This window comes from Papilio machaon, chromosome 20 (assembly GCF_912999745.1).
Source record: "Papilio machaon chromosome 20, ilPapMach1.1, whole genome shotgun sequence".
In the NCBI taxonomy this organism is placed as follows: domain Eukaryota; kingdom Metazoa; phylum Arthropoda; class Insecta; order Lepidoptera; family Papilionidae; genus Papilio; species Papilio machaon.
The window spans coordinates 748,242-767,781 of record NC_060005.1 but is presented as its reverse complement, the minus strand read 5'-3'; the positions used below and the strand labels follow the sequence as shown (position 1 = coordinate 767,781).

The following is a 19,540-nucleotide window of genomic DNA, read 5'->3' as shown; positions in this document are numbered from 1 at the left end:
AGTCTAAAATAGATTTATTTTATGTCGTTAATCGTATTCGATTCAAAGTAAATCCCGAGGGTTAGAATTTTTATTAAATAAGTAGGTTTTTATTAAATAAGTCGAAGCTTGGTATTTTGTTATTCCTTTGCCACCAAGTAAATATAAATATTTATTATCCTTTGCTAAAAGGGTTTTGCGATATAGAGATCTGACTAAAAAATAAACAGTTTATTTCCAATTTATTGATTTTTACTGTTTACCAGAGTAATCTTGAGTTTATGATACCAAAACCCCATTTGAAACATATTATTATATCTCTTTTGTTAAAGATAATGACGGGGATTACGGTATGTCTTATGCAGAGATTTCGGTCTCTAATACCAACGGTAATACGAGTACATACTCGTAGATGCGTAATTATATGTCTGTATCGTAATCGTTTTCATTTGTAATTTCATTTTATAAAAATGCTCAATTGAAAAATAAATTTCGTAAAAAATATTTTTGCTTTTAACAGTGGTAGATCCCGCAACAACAATATTTGTTGGGTGCACAAATTGGTTGGGTCGACCTGTGAAATACCACGACCACACAGAAGACAGGCGTGAAGTGGTAGCAATTCCGCGTTTCGTCTGATGAGTGTGGTACCGGAGGCCTAATTTTAGTCTTCTTTCCCTTCCCACCCTTTTCTTATTAGGAAAGGATGGGAGGGGGAAGTGGATTTGGCGGAAGAGGCGACGCATAGGAAAGAGAAATATCCTCTTTCTGTGCGTCTCCTTCTCCATTGATTAAAGGTAGGCAACGCATCTGCATTTGTGGATGTCTATGGGCAACGGTCGCCTCGTTATTGCGGCCAATCCAGGTGGCCATTTGCTCGTTTGCCACCTTATGACATATAAAAAAAGCCACTTTAATTCCGCGTCTCTATTGAACGGATATAGCAATACTATATATGGCTTTAGCCAATTTATTGCAACATTAGATATGTCTAGGATTTTCTTAGTGAATATTTCTATTTAAATATAAAAGGTATGTAGGCGGAAGGAAATAGGATTGGTGCAGTCTATTCTTATCATCGTCGTCATAAGAGCGTCGGTGGCTCAGGAGTTAAGCACTTGACTTGCAATCTGCAGGCCCTGGGTTCGAATCCCGCCATGTACCAATGTGTTTTTCGATTTTCGATTTACATATGTACATTTATCCGACGTCCTTACGGCGAAGGAAAACATCGTGATGCACATATCTGAGAATAAATTCAATATCATTGTGTGTGAAGTCAACCAACCCGCACTTGGCCAGCGTGGGTTGACTATGGCCTAGTCACACCCCTAACTTGGGGTAGGCTCCGAGCCCCTCGGTGGGGACGTATAGTGAGCTGATGATGATGATTCTTATTATCAATTTCTTGTGTAACAACGGACTATCGCTGTATCTATTATTTTCATAAAGAATGAAAGAGCAATATTGTTTGTAACGCTACAGCCTCGACACTAGATTCACCGTCATAGGTTCGGCTTCCGATTGAGCCGCTTTCAAACATACGTGAATCGAATACAATTGTTATGAAATGTCCACGTTTTTCGTTTGTTTTTTTGTAACATCTTTAGTGTTTAAAGCAATGAAACAGTCCGGAAGCACACAATCTACCAATTATGCTTTTTCTTGTAACGCGCGGACGGAGTCGCGGACAAAAGCTAGTATAATGATTATTATAATATGTATAACCAAAGACGTTTCAACGTATGTTTAATATTTAACAAGGTGGCTCTATTTTAATAATTGCTTTATACATTTTAAAATTAAATTAACGCCCTTTCTTTTTACCAAAGCAACATCAAAACAATATTACCCCAAAAAATAATGTCTGAAATGAAACGAAATAAAATTATTTTCTTCCAAACGTTTTCAAACATTTGATCTTTTATAAAATATTTTCAAGGAGTAATATCAAAAGAAAAATCGGTTACTTTTTTTCATTGGAATATTTTTCTTTTGTCAGATATTCAAACGTAGAACAATACATTCCCACAGGGATCTAATGGCAGTTTTTTGACATTGTCAGTTATAAGGGTTACCAATAAAAAAAATAATCCCAAACTTCTTCGTAATTCATCTATGTTACAGGTCCAAGCAATTGATTTGAAACTTATGACCTAAATTCTCGTAGTAATTTCTTAATATTTAAATTTATACATCCAAATTCATTAACAAATTAACCTGCATGTCATAATATCATGCGTTATATTTTTGTGTAATTTCGAAATTATGAAAATGGCAACATTAAACCGTCAGCCGCCGCTTCCTCATTGGTCAAATGTTTCTGTCAAGATGAAAATATTAGTTCACATATTATTTTTCGATTGCCATAAGATCTTTGTAGAACTATAAGCCATATAATTTCTGATGTTAATAATCCCGTAGTAGTCGAGAACTATTCGTTTGTATGTAAAAAAATAATATTAAAAAATGTTTTATTTTATACCTTTTTCAACATGCTGATGACATTTTTTTGGCTTTTTGATAGATAAAAAGAATTTTACATTTGATAATATTTTATGCCAAAAAATATTAAACTAATATAGTCATTTTCAGCAATAATTATTGCGGTCATATTTAAAACGAATAATGTAATTTTTTTATTGATTAATAACTTATGCAAAATTATTTTAAAAATACTCATTCTCGTATTAAAAACATATAAACGTCTAACTCTATTTGTCTTTAAATCAAGATATTTTGAAGTTTGGGTTTCAGTGAATTTAAAGGTATACAAACAAGATAATAATCAGTGGTACATCTTAACCTTAAATGTATTCTATAGGTGTTAGATTTAAAGTTCGTATTAAAATAGTGGCTTTCTTGGCTTTCTTATCAAGATTGGAGTTAGGCCATTTGCAAAATTAACAATCAGATTTATTATAAATTATAAAAGTGTCCAAGTACATTCAACTTATTCATTATAACATGAACTTAATTTATATAAATTAATTAACTCATTAAAACCTTTGTGAGACAAGATATAACATTAATTAAAAAAGACGGCGTAACTCATGTGTAATTTCTGTCTAGGTACCGACATGTTTCACACCCGTCAGGGTTCAGGTCAGGTAGAAGTACACGAATATTAAGCATTGTTCTTTTAGTGATACAAACGAATTAATCAAAAGAATTAAAGAATTGTCCCAATTAATTAATTAAATATTAAGAAATAAAAGAATCAATGAGAGGAACGTCTACAACACAAAAGTAGTCTTTGTCCGTAAAAACTCATGTTACGTAAAAAGTCTGTACGGTTTTTTTCAAACTTGTTATATTTATAAAATTCGTCTGAATTTACTTATCTAATAATATAAAGTTTGACTGTTTGTTCGTCTTTGATGAATTCAAAAAGTTTTCAGTTCAATTTTAATAGCTATTTCGTAAATAAAACACACTTCTATAAAAAGGAACATTACCAATTAATAACTTAGATAAAATTATTAATTAATAATAATATTTTAATTAATATACTTTGTAATATAAGTTACATAATTCCGATAACGACCGAGTCTGTTTAGACCTGAAGTACATATCCGCGAAAGCGAACTAGATCGCGGCGTAGCGCGGCAGCAAGATATGAAAACAAATAAATAATCGAACGTAGAGTTCACATCACGTTCAATTTGGTTTTTATAAGCATTACTGTTAATTGGGTCGCTGGAACGCACCACAGAACAATGGAAAGAACCAATCTAATATTTTTGTTAATCTATATATATATAAAAGAAAGTTGTGTTAGTTACACCATTTATAACTCAAGAACGGCTGAATCGATTTGACTGAAAATTGGTGGGCAGGTAGCTTAGAACCAGGAATAGGACATAGGATAATTTTTACCCCGTTTTCTTTTTTTTTTTTTATTCTGCGCGGACGAAGTCGCGGGAAAAAGCTAGTAAATAATAAAAAATACTCCATACCAGGTGTTCATATCCTTTCGATTCCGTTCTGCTTTCGCAGGCAGTGTGTTGAGCCTTTACCGATAACGACTGGATTGAATTCTGAAACGGAATTTCATTCCGGTCAGCAAACAAAAGACTATCAGATGTCGGATCACGAACAATATCAAAGTGAACATGTTCATGTTCACTTTAAGTTTCCACTGTTGAACTAATTCAACTAACATATCCATCCCTTACCGACACCGACTGCGAAATAACAATAATTATACAATATAGACATGTTACAAGAAAGAAGAGAACTTTCTTTAGAGTTTAGAGAGTTTTCATGACATTATTTTGTTACTTTTTAGTGCATTTTGTTTGAGTTTGTTTTTTATGTTACCTTTTATATATACAGCTGAAAGTCTATGTTAACTATCACAATAGCAAAGAGATGTACATATTTGTACCACATTTTACCGCATTATTTTAAACAAAGTTTAATCTTTCACAGTTTGTCGGAATCACGTATTCATTTTAAATTATATTCATAAAGATCACGTTGATGGAAAAAATGAAGTAATTCATTTCTTTCCATCCTTGAGTGAGTATCTTTATTTTTGTTTAATTCTGACGATTTTTAAACAAAAAAACGTCGCGTTGGTAATAATTTTGTTCACAATAAAAAAAAAATCTTCAATGTTTTTCCAGAAAACTTAGTATGTTTGTATGTATTTTGAGACAATATTATTTAAAATAATTTGGAGCGAATGGCGCGCTAAAATTTACCAAAACCATGTGTCAGATAGCTGTAGTTAGGGGACTTAAGCGTTGATATTTTTGTAGGTGTAGTGTTGCGCCGATACACCGGCACAGTGTTGATTTTCTCTGCGTTCTTTCTAATGTGACCTTTAGACAAACGGCTTGATAGATTTTGAAGTATTAAACCTGTAACGGATTGATCTTATAAGATGGCAAACGAGCAAGCAGCCACCTGAATTCGCCAAAATAGCGAAGCGACCGCTTCCCTAGTCATAGACATGTTTAATTGTAGATTGCGTTGCCCTACCTTTAATCGATGATGGAGGACGAATAGGAAGAAAATATCCGCTTTCTATGCATCTCCCCCTCCATCAAATCCACAGCCCTTTCCCCTTCCAATATTATCCTTTTAAGAAAAGAGTGTGAAGGGAAAGAGGCCTATTTTTAGTCCTCCGTAATGTTATAACTAGAGACCGACAAACTTATAATTAGAGACTGTAACTTCATGTTTTTTCTTTTATGGGATTTTCTATGACTATGTAGGCCGTACTAGATATCTTTATGGGAGTACAGTGGTAAAATTGGGCACAGTTTGTTGGAAAGTCCTATTATAGTCAGTCAGTCTTGAGCACAGGCGTAGAGTGGCTAGTCTCTCGGTATTTACAGGCTGCATTTTGGGGAGTGTGCGCAGGAATTACACGATATAATTCCACCATCACCATTCTACCATCGGACGTTCAGACATACGGCTGGAATCCATCCTTATGTAGTAGACGTGCCACGCGTTCGAACGAAAAAGTTTGAATCGTCGTTCCTTGTGCGTACTGCTAAGGATTGGAATAAGTCGCCGGCGTCAGTTTTTCCGTCCAAGTACGATGTGGGGGCCTTTAAGAGTAGAGTGAATAGGCATCTACAAAGCTAGCGCGTACCATCTTTAGACCACATCTTTACCTCATCGGGTGAGATCGTGGTCAAGCGCTAACTTTTTCAATATAAAAAAAAATGTCTAAGTTTCCAATTGACCGTTGATATAACACGCTTCTAAAAAAACATTCGCCAAGTGTAACAAATTAACGGCGAATGATTACTTTTATATCCAACTTTGGAGTCTTTCATTCCCATTAATGTAACCTTTGTTTGAAAACTTTTCCATGTTGGTGGAAATTAAATACTGTTTTACGACGAAATCTTATTTCGGTAACCGTTGGTTTCTTAGACCAGAATCACTGTATGAAACATATCGCCATCCCTGTCATTATCTTTGACAAAACAGAGATGACAATATATTCTAAACGGCAGATTTTATTCTCAGAAACCCACAGTAATACATAGACGTGTAAAAAGCAGTTATATCTTTTGTCAAATTTTCACGTTGCTACTTATTACTTTTTTTCTTATTGCTCTATGTTTTTGAGAGTTTAATTGCTTTTCTTTTGTTTGCACAGAGAGCGCACAAAAAATCTTTTTTAGAGGAAATATTGAAGGCAAGCATCCAAATAACCGTAGCAAATCCAATAAGAGCGTCGGTGACTCAGGAGTTAAGCACTTGACTTGCAATCTGCATGTCCTGGGTTCGAATCCCGCCATGTACCAATGTGTTTTTCGATCTTCGATTTACATATGTACATTTATCCGACGTTCTTACGGTGAAGGAAAACATCGTGATGCAACCTGCACATATCTGAGAAGAAATTCAATGATATGTGTGAAGTCAACCAACCCGCACTTGGGCAGCTTGGTTGACTAAGGCCTAGTCACCCCTAACTTGGGGTAGGCTCCGAGCCCCTCGGTGGGGACGTATAGTGAGCTGATGATGATGATGATCCAAATAACTTAATTAACACAAAAATAACCATCTTGATTTAACTAACATTATCTATAAATACAGATTAATAAAATTGGAGTGTGTTGTCTGTTCGCAAGCACTAGTTTGTTTCGGATAATCTCTGAAACGACTGGACCGATTTTAACAGGATTTGGACGGTAAGGACCCTTTCCTTATTGGGTAAGATACAAAGAGGAATGTGATTTGCCAGAGGAGGGGATGCGTAATAAAAGGAAATCTTTCTGTGCGTCTCATCTGTCAACTAAAGGTAGGCATCTGCCTCCTGTAACCTTAATTACTGAACAGATTTTGACCAGTGAAGTTATTCGTTTCGTATTTTTCATCGCTGAGACTGACACTATTTTTCACATATTGTGTAATTGCACCTTGTTATTTAAAGAATATATAAAATGATGTCAGGCCATATTAATGCATACATTATTAAAAAAAATAGCTTACTTAGATATTTTACTTGAAAAAAAAAGAATATTCGTAAAGATTCCTTTTCTTAAACTTGATAACAAACATTCGTGAAGCATCACGAAAATGGAATTATTTCCATGGAACAGTGCCTTGGTATTTATATAAAATTCCCAGTAAAATGTAAGATTGTCTTACACAGAAATACTCTCCAGAAAATCAAATATATCAAGCAACCTAAACACACACATACGAACGTAAAACACAAAGGAATTTAATCACAAACCAATATTTTTTTCTTTTCCTTTATTTAAGGAGCATGAAAAAAAGAAAGTTTATTAAAAAAAAAAAAAGATTTCATTAAAAAAACACCTTTATTTCAACCACATTCATTTTCAATTTACAATTCAAAGGATTAAAAAAGCTACTGTACATAAAAAATCACATACTTAAATCTAAAATAATTATATAAAATAATAAAAAAGCTTTCATAACAGGCAACTCATTGCCCGTGTTTGAGAAGCAAAAAGTTCCGAGCTTTTAACCTTGACGTAGACACGAGATAAGACGCTTTGTAAAACGTTTATAATAAAACTTTACATTAAAATTATGAAATACAATCACGACATTTTCAATTCAAGGAATAATAGGCCAGTAATATAGAACAAGATCCTTAAAGGCTTGGAGGCTTGTCGAAAAAAAAAAATATACTAAGAAGGAAACTTTGTCTCCAAGTATTTTTATGTACGCCCTCGCTACCATCCTGTAATACTACCCTGTTATATATTATTAAACGTCTATCAATGCTGATTTAATGCTCATTAGAACGGGCGCCTTCAAACGCGTGAGCGCGTCGCGCCGTTAACGAGAAAAACGGATTAGTATTTTTTTAACAAAAAATATAGATTTATTTCCAGCTAGGATTCGGAGCTCTCTTTTAATTTCGGAATACAGTTTTTTTAATAGCTAAGGAATATATTCACTACAATGACGTATAAAATCTTTGAGAGATTACAGATGAATCTTGGTGCTGGCGCCATCTATTCGTATTTAGGACTTTCAGTTTTTCTCTCTGATATTTTTTTTTTGTATAAGTGACAATACTAAAAGCTTTACAAAGTTAGAAATTATTTTTTAGGAAAGATAGGTAACGTCTATATTCCAACAATAAGAGATATTTTACAGCATCATGGAAGGATTGATGACTGGAAATTCTTATTAAGTTATATAATATTATAGAACATTCTTATATACTAAAACATATATAATGATTAAAACTTTAGTAGTTTTAAATAATACTAAATATGTACAATCGGGGAATGTAGCGGTGTTCCACTTTAAAAGCTACAATCATTTGTAAACATTGAAACAAAGACGCGGAACAATAACACATTTAAATGCGTGAGTACGAAAACGAGTTCACAACAAGAGTTAGAGAAACACCGCGGATTTCCGCGGCTCAACAACTTAGCTATTTAATGATCGTTGTAAATATTTTTACAGACAACAATATATTATTGAAGAAATCATCAAATATTAAATAATTAAATATTTTTTAAATGTAATATTTCGTATTATATTTAACTTAAATTTATTTTATAAAATTAAAATTGAAAAAGTAACCAACTTAGTCAGTCAACTTAACAGTAGTCAGGAAACATCGTTTCTTTTACCTTGGAACTCTAATCGCCATCGTTACGCAAGCCTGCGCAAATTTGCTTGGATGAATGTGTAATGTACATCGGAGTGTTCCAGTTCCTATTTATTTTTCTACTGTAAATATACATTTAAAAAAGTTTTCTTTCCTTTACTATTCAAGACATATTGCGTGTGATTTAAAGGTTAGCGGAACGGGCCATGTGGCACTCCTGCAGAGCGCGCAGTCGCTCGCGGGGCGCGCAGATGAGCCGCGGATGCGGGTGTCATGCGGGCCCGCGCCGCACCCGCGCCTCGCCCGTCTGCTGCGGCTCTATCAGAGATGTCTCCATGAAGCGTACGCCCAACTTGACACGTGGGTTGCCGTTCTAAAAATGTTAGGAGGTAGTGAATTCTCAACGTTCATATCGACGCTGGAAAGCATAAACGCTGTAACCCTTGAAATCGCGAATATGTTTTTCACACGTTAATAATTTCAACCATTATCAAACGATAATGATTTTATTATAGGTTAGCACAAACTACACAACATTGCTAAATACCGCATGCTTGTAGACGTATCAGCTCACGAGTTATCATTTTTTGGCTCTCCTGTAAAGTTCATACTTTCGGGGTTACAGCGTTTACGCTTTCCAGCGTCGATATGATAAAAGCTTCGTTAGCTGAATGGTTAAGATCTGGAATTCGAATCGAGTTCTAATTCTCTCCGCATACTATATTTTTCGATTTTGGAAAATCATATGTATATACCTCCTTATTACGATGAAGGAAAACATCGTGATGCAATCTATATCTGCGAAGAAATTCTAAGATGTATGTGAAGTTATCCCGTAGTGTGGCAGCGTGTTTTTTATATGGTCTATTCACCCACAACGCAATGTAGGCTCTGAAATTCTCAGTGTTGACGTGTATCAGTTGACAACGACTGCTTTACCGTTTGACACTTGCACCATCAGCATCCTTTTTTTTTAACTAAATAAACGCTAACCTTATTCAATTTATCCGCCGAATCTTCGAAATTTCGTATTTTATTTCTGTGCGAAGTCACTCCAGTGTTACCTGGAACGAACATTTTCTTGAATTCATTGAAAATAACTTAATTCTACAACTACCAGTTGAAGAAAATTAAAACCAACTAAAAGCCTGAAATTCGTATCATCATTCTGTTATGAATAAAGCCCAACTTCGAAAATGTCAAATACTAAGACTACAACGAATTAAAACCATAAAATAATGACTTGAAATGTCAAAAAACCAGTTATATTTTAACCTTTGGGACTATTTTTAAAGATAAACCATAAAATATAGACTCTATAGAAAATAAGATTTCGAAGAAAAAATTCTGTGATTATATATGGAGTTACAAAAATGTGGATGATAAAGTATTGCAGACATGTTTTTTAGCATCGCGTATATTTATTTTCGAATAACGGTCTTACTTGGAATTATAGAATTTATTCGTGAAAACGTGTAACTATAAAAAATGGTTTGCGTTTTAAAAACTCTTTAAAAATACAAGAGTAATGTGAAAAGTAATTTTAAATATAAAAAGAACTTGTAAGCTTCGGATTTTTCCGATGAAATACCAATGATTATTAAATTTATTTTTTGTAAAATAAGTGCTCTGTATGATTATTACTTCAAAAAAAAGTTTTTATAACATCGAACAGACAGGGTCTTGTTTGCTAATAATGTTCAGTCAGGTTTTACAACCTTTGAAACTTGTTTTTAGCGGTTTCTACTGTTATTTGCAGAAGCAGAGCACCTGTATTGTTAGAGCCGGAAGACCAGCAGCAGGATTTTCTGACGAGATGTTGGAAGGTGTCGTTGGAGCGCAGCGCGTAGGATCCGTACACCAGCGGGTTCATGCAGGAATTGGATACGGCCATGGCAAACAGCAGGTCCTGCAGCTGCGGAGATACGCGCGAAGCAGATTGCCTGTCTATCATGTACCTACAAAGGACAGCTTACAATTAACAACTTTGACGGTTCCATCTTCTGATATTTTTTACCTTTAGGCCACTTAGATATTTAAGCGAAATCAAGTGGCCGCTTGCTTGTTAGCCACCTACTATATGTGTATGTGTCTTACCACATGGCCATTACGGCGTAGGGGAGCCAGCAAAGCGCAAACACGGTCACGATGATGACCGTCATGCGCAGCGTGCGCCGCCGCGCGCGCTCCAGCAGCCGGTGGTCGGAGCGGCGTAGGCGCATGCCCGGCGCGCCCTCGCTTTTGTGGGCGCAATTCTCTGATACAAACATGGACAACGGAAATCAAACATCTAGCCGACTTGAAACTTCGTACGAGTCGCAGTGCAAAACAAAATTTTAGGTAGGCTGGGATAAAAGGTTGCGGTGGGGAGAAGCACTGCGCGCAGCTGATCTTAAGTTGCTATAAAGATTGAAACATTAACTAATATAGGAACAGCTAAAACACTCACGTCCGGTGTCGGCACCGACTAGTTTCGAGCCCTTCGGGGGCCCTTCATCAGGGTGAGTGGGACTGGTATTATTTCGCGGACGCGGCCCGTCGCTCAAATGTATCGGAGTGTTTTAGCCGTTCTTATATTAGTTAATAATAATGTCTCACGAAAGTTTGAATAATTTAAGATTGAAACAGATAATACTTATCAAAGATTTTGTTGCCGGAGTACAAGTTATGGTCCTCTTTCCACCATTTTCCGATGAATGGTAAGGTATAAAAGATTTATTGGGTAAGGGATGTTCTCGTTTTGTGTCGACTTTTCTCTTCTCTTTGTTTATTAAAGGTATTTAAGCCTATAAAATGTTTGCTAATATCTTCTGTCAACAGTTACTTCGCTACTTTAGCGAAATTTGGTGACCGTTTGCTTAATTTTTATCCGTATTAAATTAGCAAAATAAAAACATTTCTTTGGCCAGTTAAAATTAACTTTAAATTACTACAATTATACTTTATAGCGGTTTCGTTGAGACATTTTTAATACTATAGTTGAAAGTAAGTTAAAAATAAACAAATAACGTTCTCTTTCGAAATACAATTTAAGCAAATTGAAAACTTTCGTAGCAAATATAAAAATAAACATGTTTTCCTCGCTTTAAATTTCTGCCCACAGGTTATATTCTTTTTTTTAATAATAATAAACTTTTATTGCCATTGAAATTTACAAACTTTTAAAACACAATGATTTACAATATACAGTGATGGCAAAAGGGGGTGGCTCAGCTTCGCCAACACCGGTTAGGATACAGTGTCGAGCTGGTTTTCAGCCATCCCCTCTTCCCAAGATGATAAAGGGAAAATAGATAGTAGATGGTCGCTGTACAATTAAATTGTCGTCGTCATTAAAGTGGTCGATTAAAGAGTTTTAAAAATACGCGTAAAAATACGAAACTTTTTAAACCCTAGCACTCTATGGTAATTTGGTAATATATAGTGAGGTTTTAGACTACCCCACCACCCGATTTATTATTTTAAATAAAGCTGTAATCTGATAAAATAAATTCGATTACTAATCATTTATTGATTAAATTTACATCTAAAAATAAATACCCGTGATAACTTACTATATTACTTACTTATTATATTACTTTTTTCCTTTTCTGTGACCATTTCTTTATAACCGAATAAATAAATCGATGCCCTTGACAAAATATACAAAATTCAAATTAAAAATAAAAATCCATGAATATCTTTCTAAGTTGGACTATGAGTCTACAGAAAAGCTATTGGTTGTTCTGAAATTTTTATTTACATTAGAGTCAACACATAATTAAGTCTAATTCAATTTAAGATAATATTGTAGTACTAATGTGCATTTTTTGCATATACTGTACATCTTTGCAACAGTTACCCACATTAAACTGGCCGCACTGCCCTGCCGTAATCCCGTAATACGTTTTATACTAGTACGGAGGGCAGCTGAATAATTTGCTATATAACAAATTTGCCTACATCATTGTTTCATTTTATGTATGATTAGTTAATATAAATTACATACCTACCTTAATTTATTATAGAATTAGAACCATGTAATACTAGGCTAAGTTTGTTCTTTTTATGTAATAAATCTTATGTAAAATTTCATATCATATTTATGATATTTCGTGATTTATATCTGCACGAATCTCTGTCTTTAAATCCTCACGTGATTAATTTTCGGAAAAGTGATGTTACCGTTGAGCTCGTTGCTGCAGCGTCGTATTTTACAGAAGATGCAGATGTAGCAGACGGAGATGACGAGAAGCGGTACGAAGTACATCGCGCAGAGACAACTCACGTTGTACGCTATCTCCTGGCCGACGCTCTCGAAAGCGTCGAACGAAACGCACTGCTCGAAGCCCGGCACTTGCGGGTGTTGGAGTACACGGAACACCACGCTCTGCACAAAAACAAATACTTTTAGATATATTTAAAAAAAATATATTATACTCTAGCTATCGCCCGCGACTGTGTCCACGTAGAATTAAAATACTTAATTAGTAGCCTTTGCGTTCTTCCACACTATGTTCTACATCTACGTTTTAGTGTGATCCGTTTAGACTTACTGAAAATACGTAGTAACGAACATCCATCAAAACTTTAGCGTTTATAATATTAGTAAGATAGTAAGAAGTAAGTTTAACAATTAATAAATACATAGGAGAAAATTTAAGAGAGGTTTTCTGTGTATTCTATAGTGACTCCATCTACTGGATAAATACGTTAAACTTTCGTAAATAGATTATCAACCAATATTACAGAAAAAAAGGCGTAGTTTAAGTCAAACTTTATTATAAATTAAAAATATCAGAGTACCGGCAGACAGTATTATTATTTATTAAATGGATAATTCAGTTGTTTTCGCCACGGACAAACAACAGCGTCTACAAAGAGAGCAGCTTGGATATCACTCCATTGCTCAAATGCAAACGTAACAATTGACTTCATCTCAAAACGTAGGCTTTGTACTCCAATAGAGTTGTCTCTATATATCTTACGCTTTACCTCTTTACTAGTTATAACCATTTACGTCCACTATCATTAAAATAATTTACGTTACTGTGTACTAACTTTTAAACAATTAAACAATGTTTCAAATATATTTAAGCTTAAACACACGTCAACCCTTTCATACCGTAACTCTAGCGCCCGGTGGGATTTTACAAATCATGGTTATTGAAACATTATTATATGTAGGTTTGCCATTAAATAATGAAGTACCGAAAGCATTGTGGTGAAACTTATTAATGCTGAAACATACAATCACGTTGACGTCAATAATATTAATCAGCGCCGGTCAAAGGGTTAAAACACTTGTTTAACTATACAGTGTCTAACAGTATTTTTTATAATAATAAAGTTAAGATTGAAAAATGAAGCCAAATCTTTAAGGTTTATAAAACCTTGTGCGCCACGTGAGTGGGATAAGGCCAGGGAGATGATGAATAAAGTTAAGATTTATCAAGATAAAAACAAAAAGAACATTCTGTAAAATTAATGAAACCATTTAAAACTTGGTTGTTCGTAATAGAAGGGTCATGCATTCACTTACCCGACTAGTAGGGTAATAAAGTTACCTGTGGCAAGCTGCAGGCCAGCGCCATAGCCCACGCCCAGTAGAGCATGTGTTGACTGCGTTTGCGAGCCATTCGTAACTTTAACGGATATAGTACCGCGAAAAACCTGAGAACAAAATATTCATGTTGATGAAGCTATCTACATAAACATCTGTCTGTCCGTCTGCTCAATTCATTGATCTTTTTAAATGGATAGGCGATTGCTTGGAAGTGACAGCTTTAGTTTCGTTCCGATTTTAACGCGTATGTTATTGTTACGTGACAGTTATCTCTATATTATTAGTTAGAAACCACATGACCATTACAAACCGCTACTATCGGCGAACAAATATCAAATAGGCACAAAAACTACGTATAGCCAGTCAATTTGTAGAGATCAGTGGCTCAAACCCAGAGCATTCAAGTATCTGTCTGTCGCGTTACGTTGCGGTGGCATAGTTGTTATTCTGTTTAACATCGTTGTACAATAATTGGTCACTTAAAATCTATTGAACCCAACATAACTCTTTATAAACGCAACGAACTTGAATAAAGTATACTTTAAAATGTCAAAAATCGTAAATTTAAATTTTCAAATATTTCAACGATTTTTTTTTCTCAGTACACAATACGTTAAGTTACTTTAAGCGTAATGTCTAATTTGATTTTTCTTTGTAATTTAAATTGATCGAAGTAATGGAAAAATTATAAGACGAAAAAACTTTTTAATAACGAGCTTATTATGTTCTTGTTGATTGTCAAGACGATTTGAGCGAGCCCAAACTCGATAAGGTTGAGTAATTTAATTGCAAAGTTCTCATGGCAACCTTTCAGCTTCATCATCAGATAAGCACCATGTCATAATAATATTTGAAACTAAACAAAAGCTAGTAATATTAAATTGGAAGATAAATTAATTATATAGAACAATTTTTTTGAGTATATTTTAGATTAGCTTACTTCTAGTTACAAATTAAATATTATAAAAACCAAATAAAAGCTTGTAGTAATGGGAAAAAATATAGCGACAGTGACTCAATAGATAATAAATATATAAACCAACTTTTTTGTAATTCAAATAAGAAAAATAGTACGCCGACCCCACATAAAGTAATATAAGGAGGATGATAAAAGAATTTATTTGAAGAAATATCATTTCTATGGAATGCTTAGAATCGATTATTAATATGCGAAATTATAGTACGTCGTGTTGTAAAGCCGACTCCGCACGCTTGGCAAACAACGGCGAACAGCGAATACCAAACAACAAACATGAACGTGTGGATAGGTGTTTGCTTGTTTTTTTGGTGTCTCTGTTCGTGCCAGTGATCGGCATCGGCGTCAGTTTTACTACACAAATAAAAGTATATTGAATAATGATCTTGCCGATCCAAAATATATTAGCAAGTTCGCCAAACGTGGGAATGCCTGTCTGTGTTGGGTGTTTGTGATCGGTGTTTGGTAATTGTGGCTGTTTGTACCAAACACCAAGCGAGAATAGCCGGCTTAAAGTCTTACCTGTCAAGAGATATGCAAACGAGGACATTGGAGGAGAGGTAGAGGCCGAAAGCTCGCATGACGAGCAACACCTTGCACAGCACGTTACCCGCCAGCCATTCGTTTGTGTACTTCCAACCGATCTGTACAAACAAATTAGAACTTTAAAAATAACTAACTAGTAATTAACCGATAATTTTAACTGCTGTGACATTTATATTAAAACATGTTTCTGTCCCTTCTCGTTTATTTTAATAGAATATGAGAGATATATTTTTCTATACAAATGTGACGACAGTGGAAACCGTTATAATAATTAAAAAGCGTGTCTAACTTTACTTTGACTATTAACTCTAAATATATCATCATCATCATCATCTCCCTGGCCTTATCCCACTTACGTAGGGTCGGCACACAAGGTTTTATGAACCTTAAAGTTTTGGCTTAAGTTTTTACGGCCTGCCGCCTGCCTGACGCCAACCCTACTTGGGAGGAATTTTTTTAAAATTAAATATAACTCTAATTAATTAATTTATATTTAACTCTAAATATATCTATTAAAAATATATTTGAATTTTTTAATACCTGATTAGAGTATTAAATAATTCAATTTATAAAAGTTAATAAATCCAGAAATTACTTTTAAATATGTTTCCTTCGTAAGATACAATCTAATTAATTTGAACACTCTGTACCTTTATAGATATACATATTAAAATCACTGAGCTAAGAAATGTTCGCTCTCTTCGCGATATTATATTACTCTTCAATAAATATATGTTTAACTAAATAATTGTTACGAAGACTTTGACTTGATTTTAGAGTTGATATCACAAATCGACAAATTACGATGAAATTATATTAATTAATTAATTAAATTTTGTTAAGATAATCAGTTCCACGACGCTTCATTGAATTTACCTATCGTTTCAGTCACGTAACATTGTCTAAATGTCATATTTCACGATTCCAAGTATCAGGTCATTGAGGGCAAATGTACATGCCATAGAGAATGTGAAACCGCAACGGCTATCGATTTATCTGGAACTAAGGTTAGATTATAATAACATAACAGTGATCGTGTTTGTTCAATAGAATAGCATTATAGGCTAGTTTCTTTTTTTTTATATTATATGGTGGCAAACGAGTACGCGGCCAATTTAATACGCTGAAATGGTAAATCGACCGCTGCCAGACACCCGCAATTACAGATGCGTTGCGTACCTATAATCGATGGTTCGAGGGGAGGCACAGAAAGAGAATTTTTCCTGTTCCAATGCGTCCCCTTCTCCGTCAAATCCACTTTCCTTTCCTATCTGATCCTTGTAAGAAAAGGGTGGGAAGGGAAATAGGACTAAAATTAGAATAAGAGTTAGCATTTAGTACACAATGTTTATATCCAAATCCAATGCCACCTTATGTTTATTTGTGCTTCAGCACTATCAATATATTAGAGGTGTGACCAGGCGCTGCATTATGAATTTATATTTCAGGAAGCAACATTAATTAATTTAAAAAATTTATTTATTAGTTGTCCAAGACTTCGTCCGAGCGGAATTAAAAAAAAACTTAATTAGTAGCCTATGTGTTCTTCCAGATTGTGTATATACCATATTTCATCGAGATATTCCTATAAAAACATAATTTTATCTTTGTCAAAATGTTATTTTGCAAAGTTATTTCAGTAGTGGAAATCTACGCTTAGATTGTAAACATAGGCACAACGCGTCTAAGTAATTTCTAACCGGTAAGTAACCGTACAAATGCAGGATTAGTATGAGATACGATCAATAAGTTATGTCGGCTTCATAATAATAGGCTTTATTTCGTTAATTAATCCATCGTAGAGATCCCCGCAACAAAGCCGCATGAACAATAATTCACAATAAATCACAGAGTTAACTGTCAAATGAAAGTTAATAAACAAGCGTTTGGGAAAAACATACATTTTTACATTAATTCACTGCCACCTAAAGTGTTTGATGTCTTAACGAAAAATACTTTAAGACAACTGAGACAGGAAATCTTCTAAAAGCAATTAATTTTAAATCTATGTATAAAACAAAATAGGTGTTTCTGTATGTAATATATTTATGTAAAAAAACATATTTCGATATGAGTCTTAAATAACCTTTTATAAATTATTCAGAAAAGATATATCAAAGTTTTGACAAGTATATGCAGATCAAATTACAATTTCAGTATATAATATGACTAGCTTTCGCCTGCAACTCCGTCCGCGCGGAATAAAAACAAAACATAATAAGTAGCCTATGTGTTCTTTCAGACTATGATCTTTATCTATGCCTTTCATCGAGTTCCGTTGAACCGTTCTGGAGATACCTTCAAACAAACATCCATCCATTCAACCATCCAAGCATACGAATTTAAATTAATAGTAAGATATTAGTAAGACTAGTGAGGTTATAAGCTAACGATTAATGTTTGAAATTAAGAGTAGTTAGGAGTTACCTTTAACTTCGTTAAGAGGACTAGAACTCGCCTCCTTCCGGTACCTCAGTAGAGGCAGTAACTATATTTAAATTTATCAGATTGGGATGCGGTCGAGTGCACTCAGAACTGCGAACTCCTCTAGAGATAATCTAGGATTAAAACGCAACTAATATCATAGCTAAAACTAAGTTTTAAAACTGTAATTTATGTACATTTGTAACAACCCAATAAGTTGCAGATATATTGCAGACTCTTTCACCGTGGGTCTCTGTGTAAAACCTTTGAAAAACCTTTGATAAAACATATTTAAATGGAGATTTTGGTCTAAACAACCCAAGATAAGGGAATAACACGAAAATAAAAATGATTAATTTTCCATATGACCTACTTGTTGTCGCCCGCGACTCCGTCTGCGCGGAATTAAAAAAAAAACTTAACAAGTAGCCTATGTGTTCTTCCAGACTATGTTCTACATCTATGATGAAAAAAAATCACCTTCCACCAAATTTTATATGTAAAGATCTATATCAAGTGATACGCCGTACATACAATAATCCAGAAAAAGATTTCTTGACGACCTTCTATCTTACTTCTTACTAATATTATAAATGCGAATGTTTGGATGGATGGATGGATGGATGTTTGTTTGAAGGTACTCGTATCTCTAGAACGTTCGTATGGATTTCGCTGAAATTTGTCATAGATGTAGAACATAGTCTGGAAGAGCACATACTCGTAGTGTACTTATTACGTTTTTTTTATACCGCGCGGACGGAGTCGCGGGCGACAGCTAGTTAATTATAAAATCACCTAGCTACAATTTCAGGTATTGCGTACAATTTCAAGTTATTTCACGCAATACAATACCTACAAAAAAATCGAGGAAAATTATAAAAATAAAGACTATTACGAACGTTACCTCCAGTGGTATAACGCCGCAGGTGACTGACACATCTGCGATAGCGAGATGTGTCATGAGGAGGTCGACCCTGGACTTTCTGCGCCTGGTTTTCGCCAGGCTGACCAGCACGGCCAAGTTGCCGACCGCACCAAGCGTCATCAGTATCCAATAGGTCACGATCACCGCGTGCTGGTCTCTTGCTAAAGATTCTTCTATACTCTTATTGACAGAAACTGGCGAAGTTTCCGTATACAGGATGTTGCTTGATGTATTCGTAACCATTTTTGTAGCTTTGCCTTCTATTGTTTTCAATCCCTATGTTATTTAGTCACTTGTTTTGTCGGATTTGAGTAATTGTTTTGTTTTTAAATTGTCAATTATTATTATCACCGTATTATTTGATTTAGTTTCACATTATGATCCTATTTAAAAAAAAATTTACAAACTTGAAAAAATTAAAGTATACTTTAAGTTATTTTTGCACATTTTTAATAACTTTTTATTCAATATCACTACACAAATTTATATAATTTTTATTATATGGTTACCTTATAAATATTTATAACAATTTTACACAACATCAGAATCCAAACTTTAACGGTGTCG

General features: G+C 34.3%; 1 protein-coding gene across 1 annotated transcript; it reads right to left on the bottom strand.

Moving 5' to 3' along the window:
* Positions 1 to 8,827: 8,827 nt before the first annotated feature.
* LOC106714646 (adipokinetic hormone/corazonin-related peptide receptor variant I) lies at positions 8,828 to 19,216 on the bottom strand. Its single transcript, XM_014507746.2, has 8 exons — positions 18,953 to 19,216; positions 15,601 to 15,722; positions 14,104 to 14,209; positions 12,722 to 12,926; positions 10,655 to 10,814; positions 10,328 to 10,515; positions 9,551 to 9,621; positions 8,828 to 8,930 (listed from the first exon to the last, which is right to left on the bottom strand). The coding sequence occupies exons 1-8, from the start codon at positions 19,214 to 19,216 to the stop codon at positions 8,829 to 8,831; spliced, it is 1,218 nt and encodes a 405-aa protein (XP_014363232.2). The 3' UTR covers position 8,828.
* Positions 19,217 to 19,540: the final 324 nt, after the last annotated feature.

Excerpts from the sequence above, each read along its gene's own strand:
- LOC106714646 (XM_014507746.2), bottom strand. The coding sequence starts at position 19,216 with ATGGTTACGAATACATCAAGCAACATCCTGTATACGGAAACTTCGCCA. Across the intron at positions 15,723-18,952 it reads GCGGCGTTATACCACTGGAG|ATCGGTTGGAAGTACACAAA; the intron begins GTAACGTTCGTA and ends TTGTTTGTACAG. Across the intron at positions 9,622-10,327 it reads TTCCGGCTCTAACAATACAG|GTAACACTGGAGTGACTTCG; the intron begins GTGCTCTGCTTC and ends TGTTCGTTCCAG.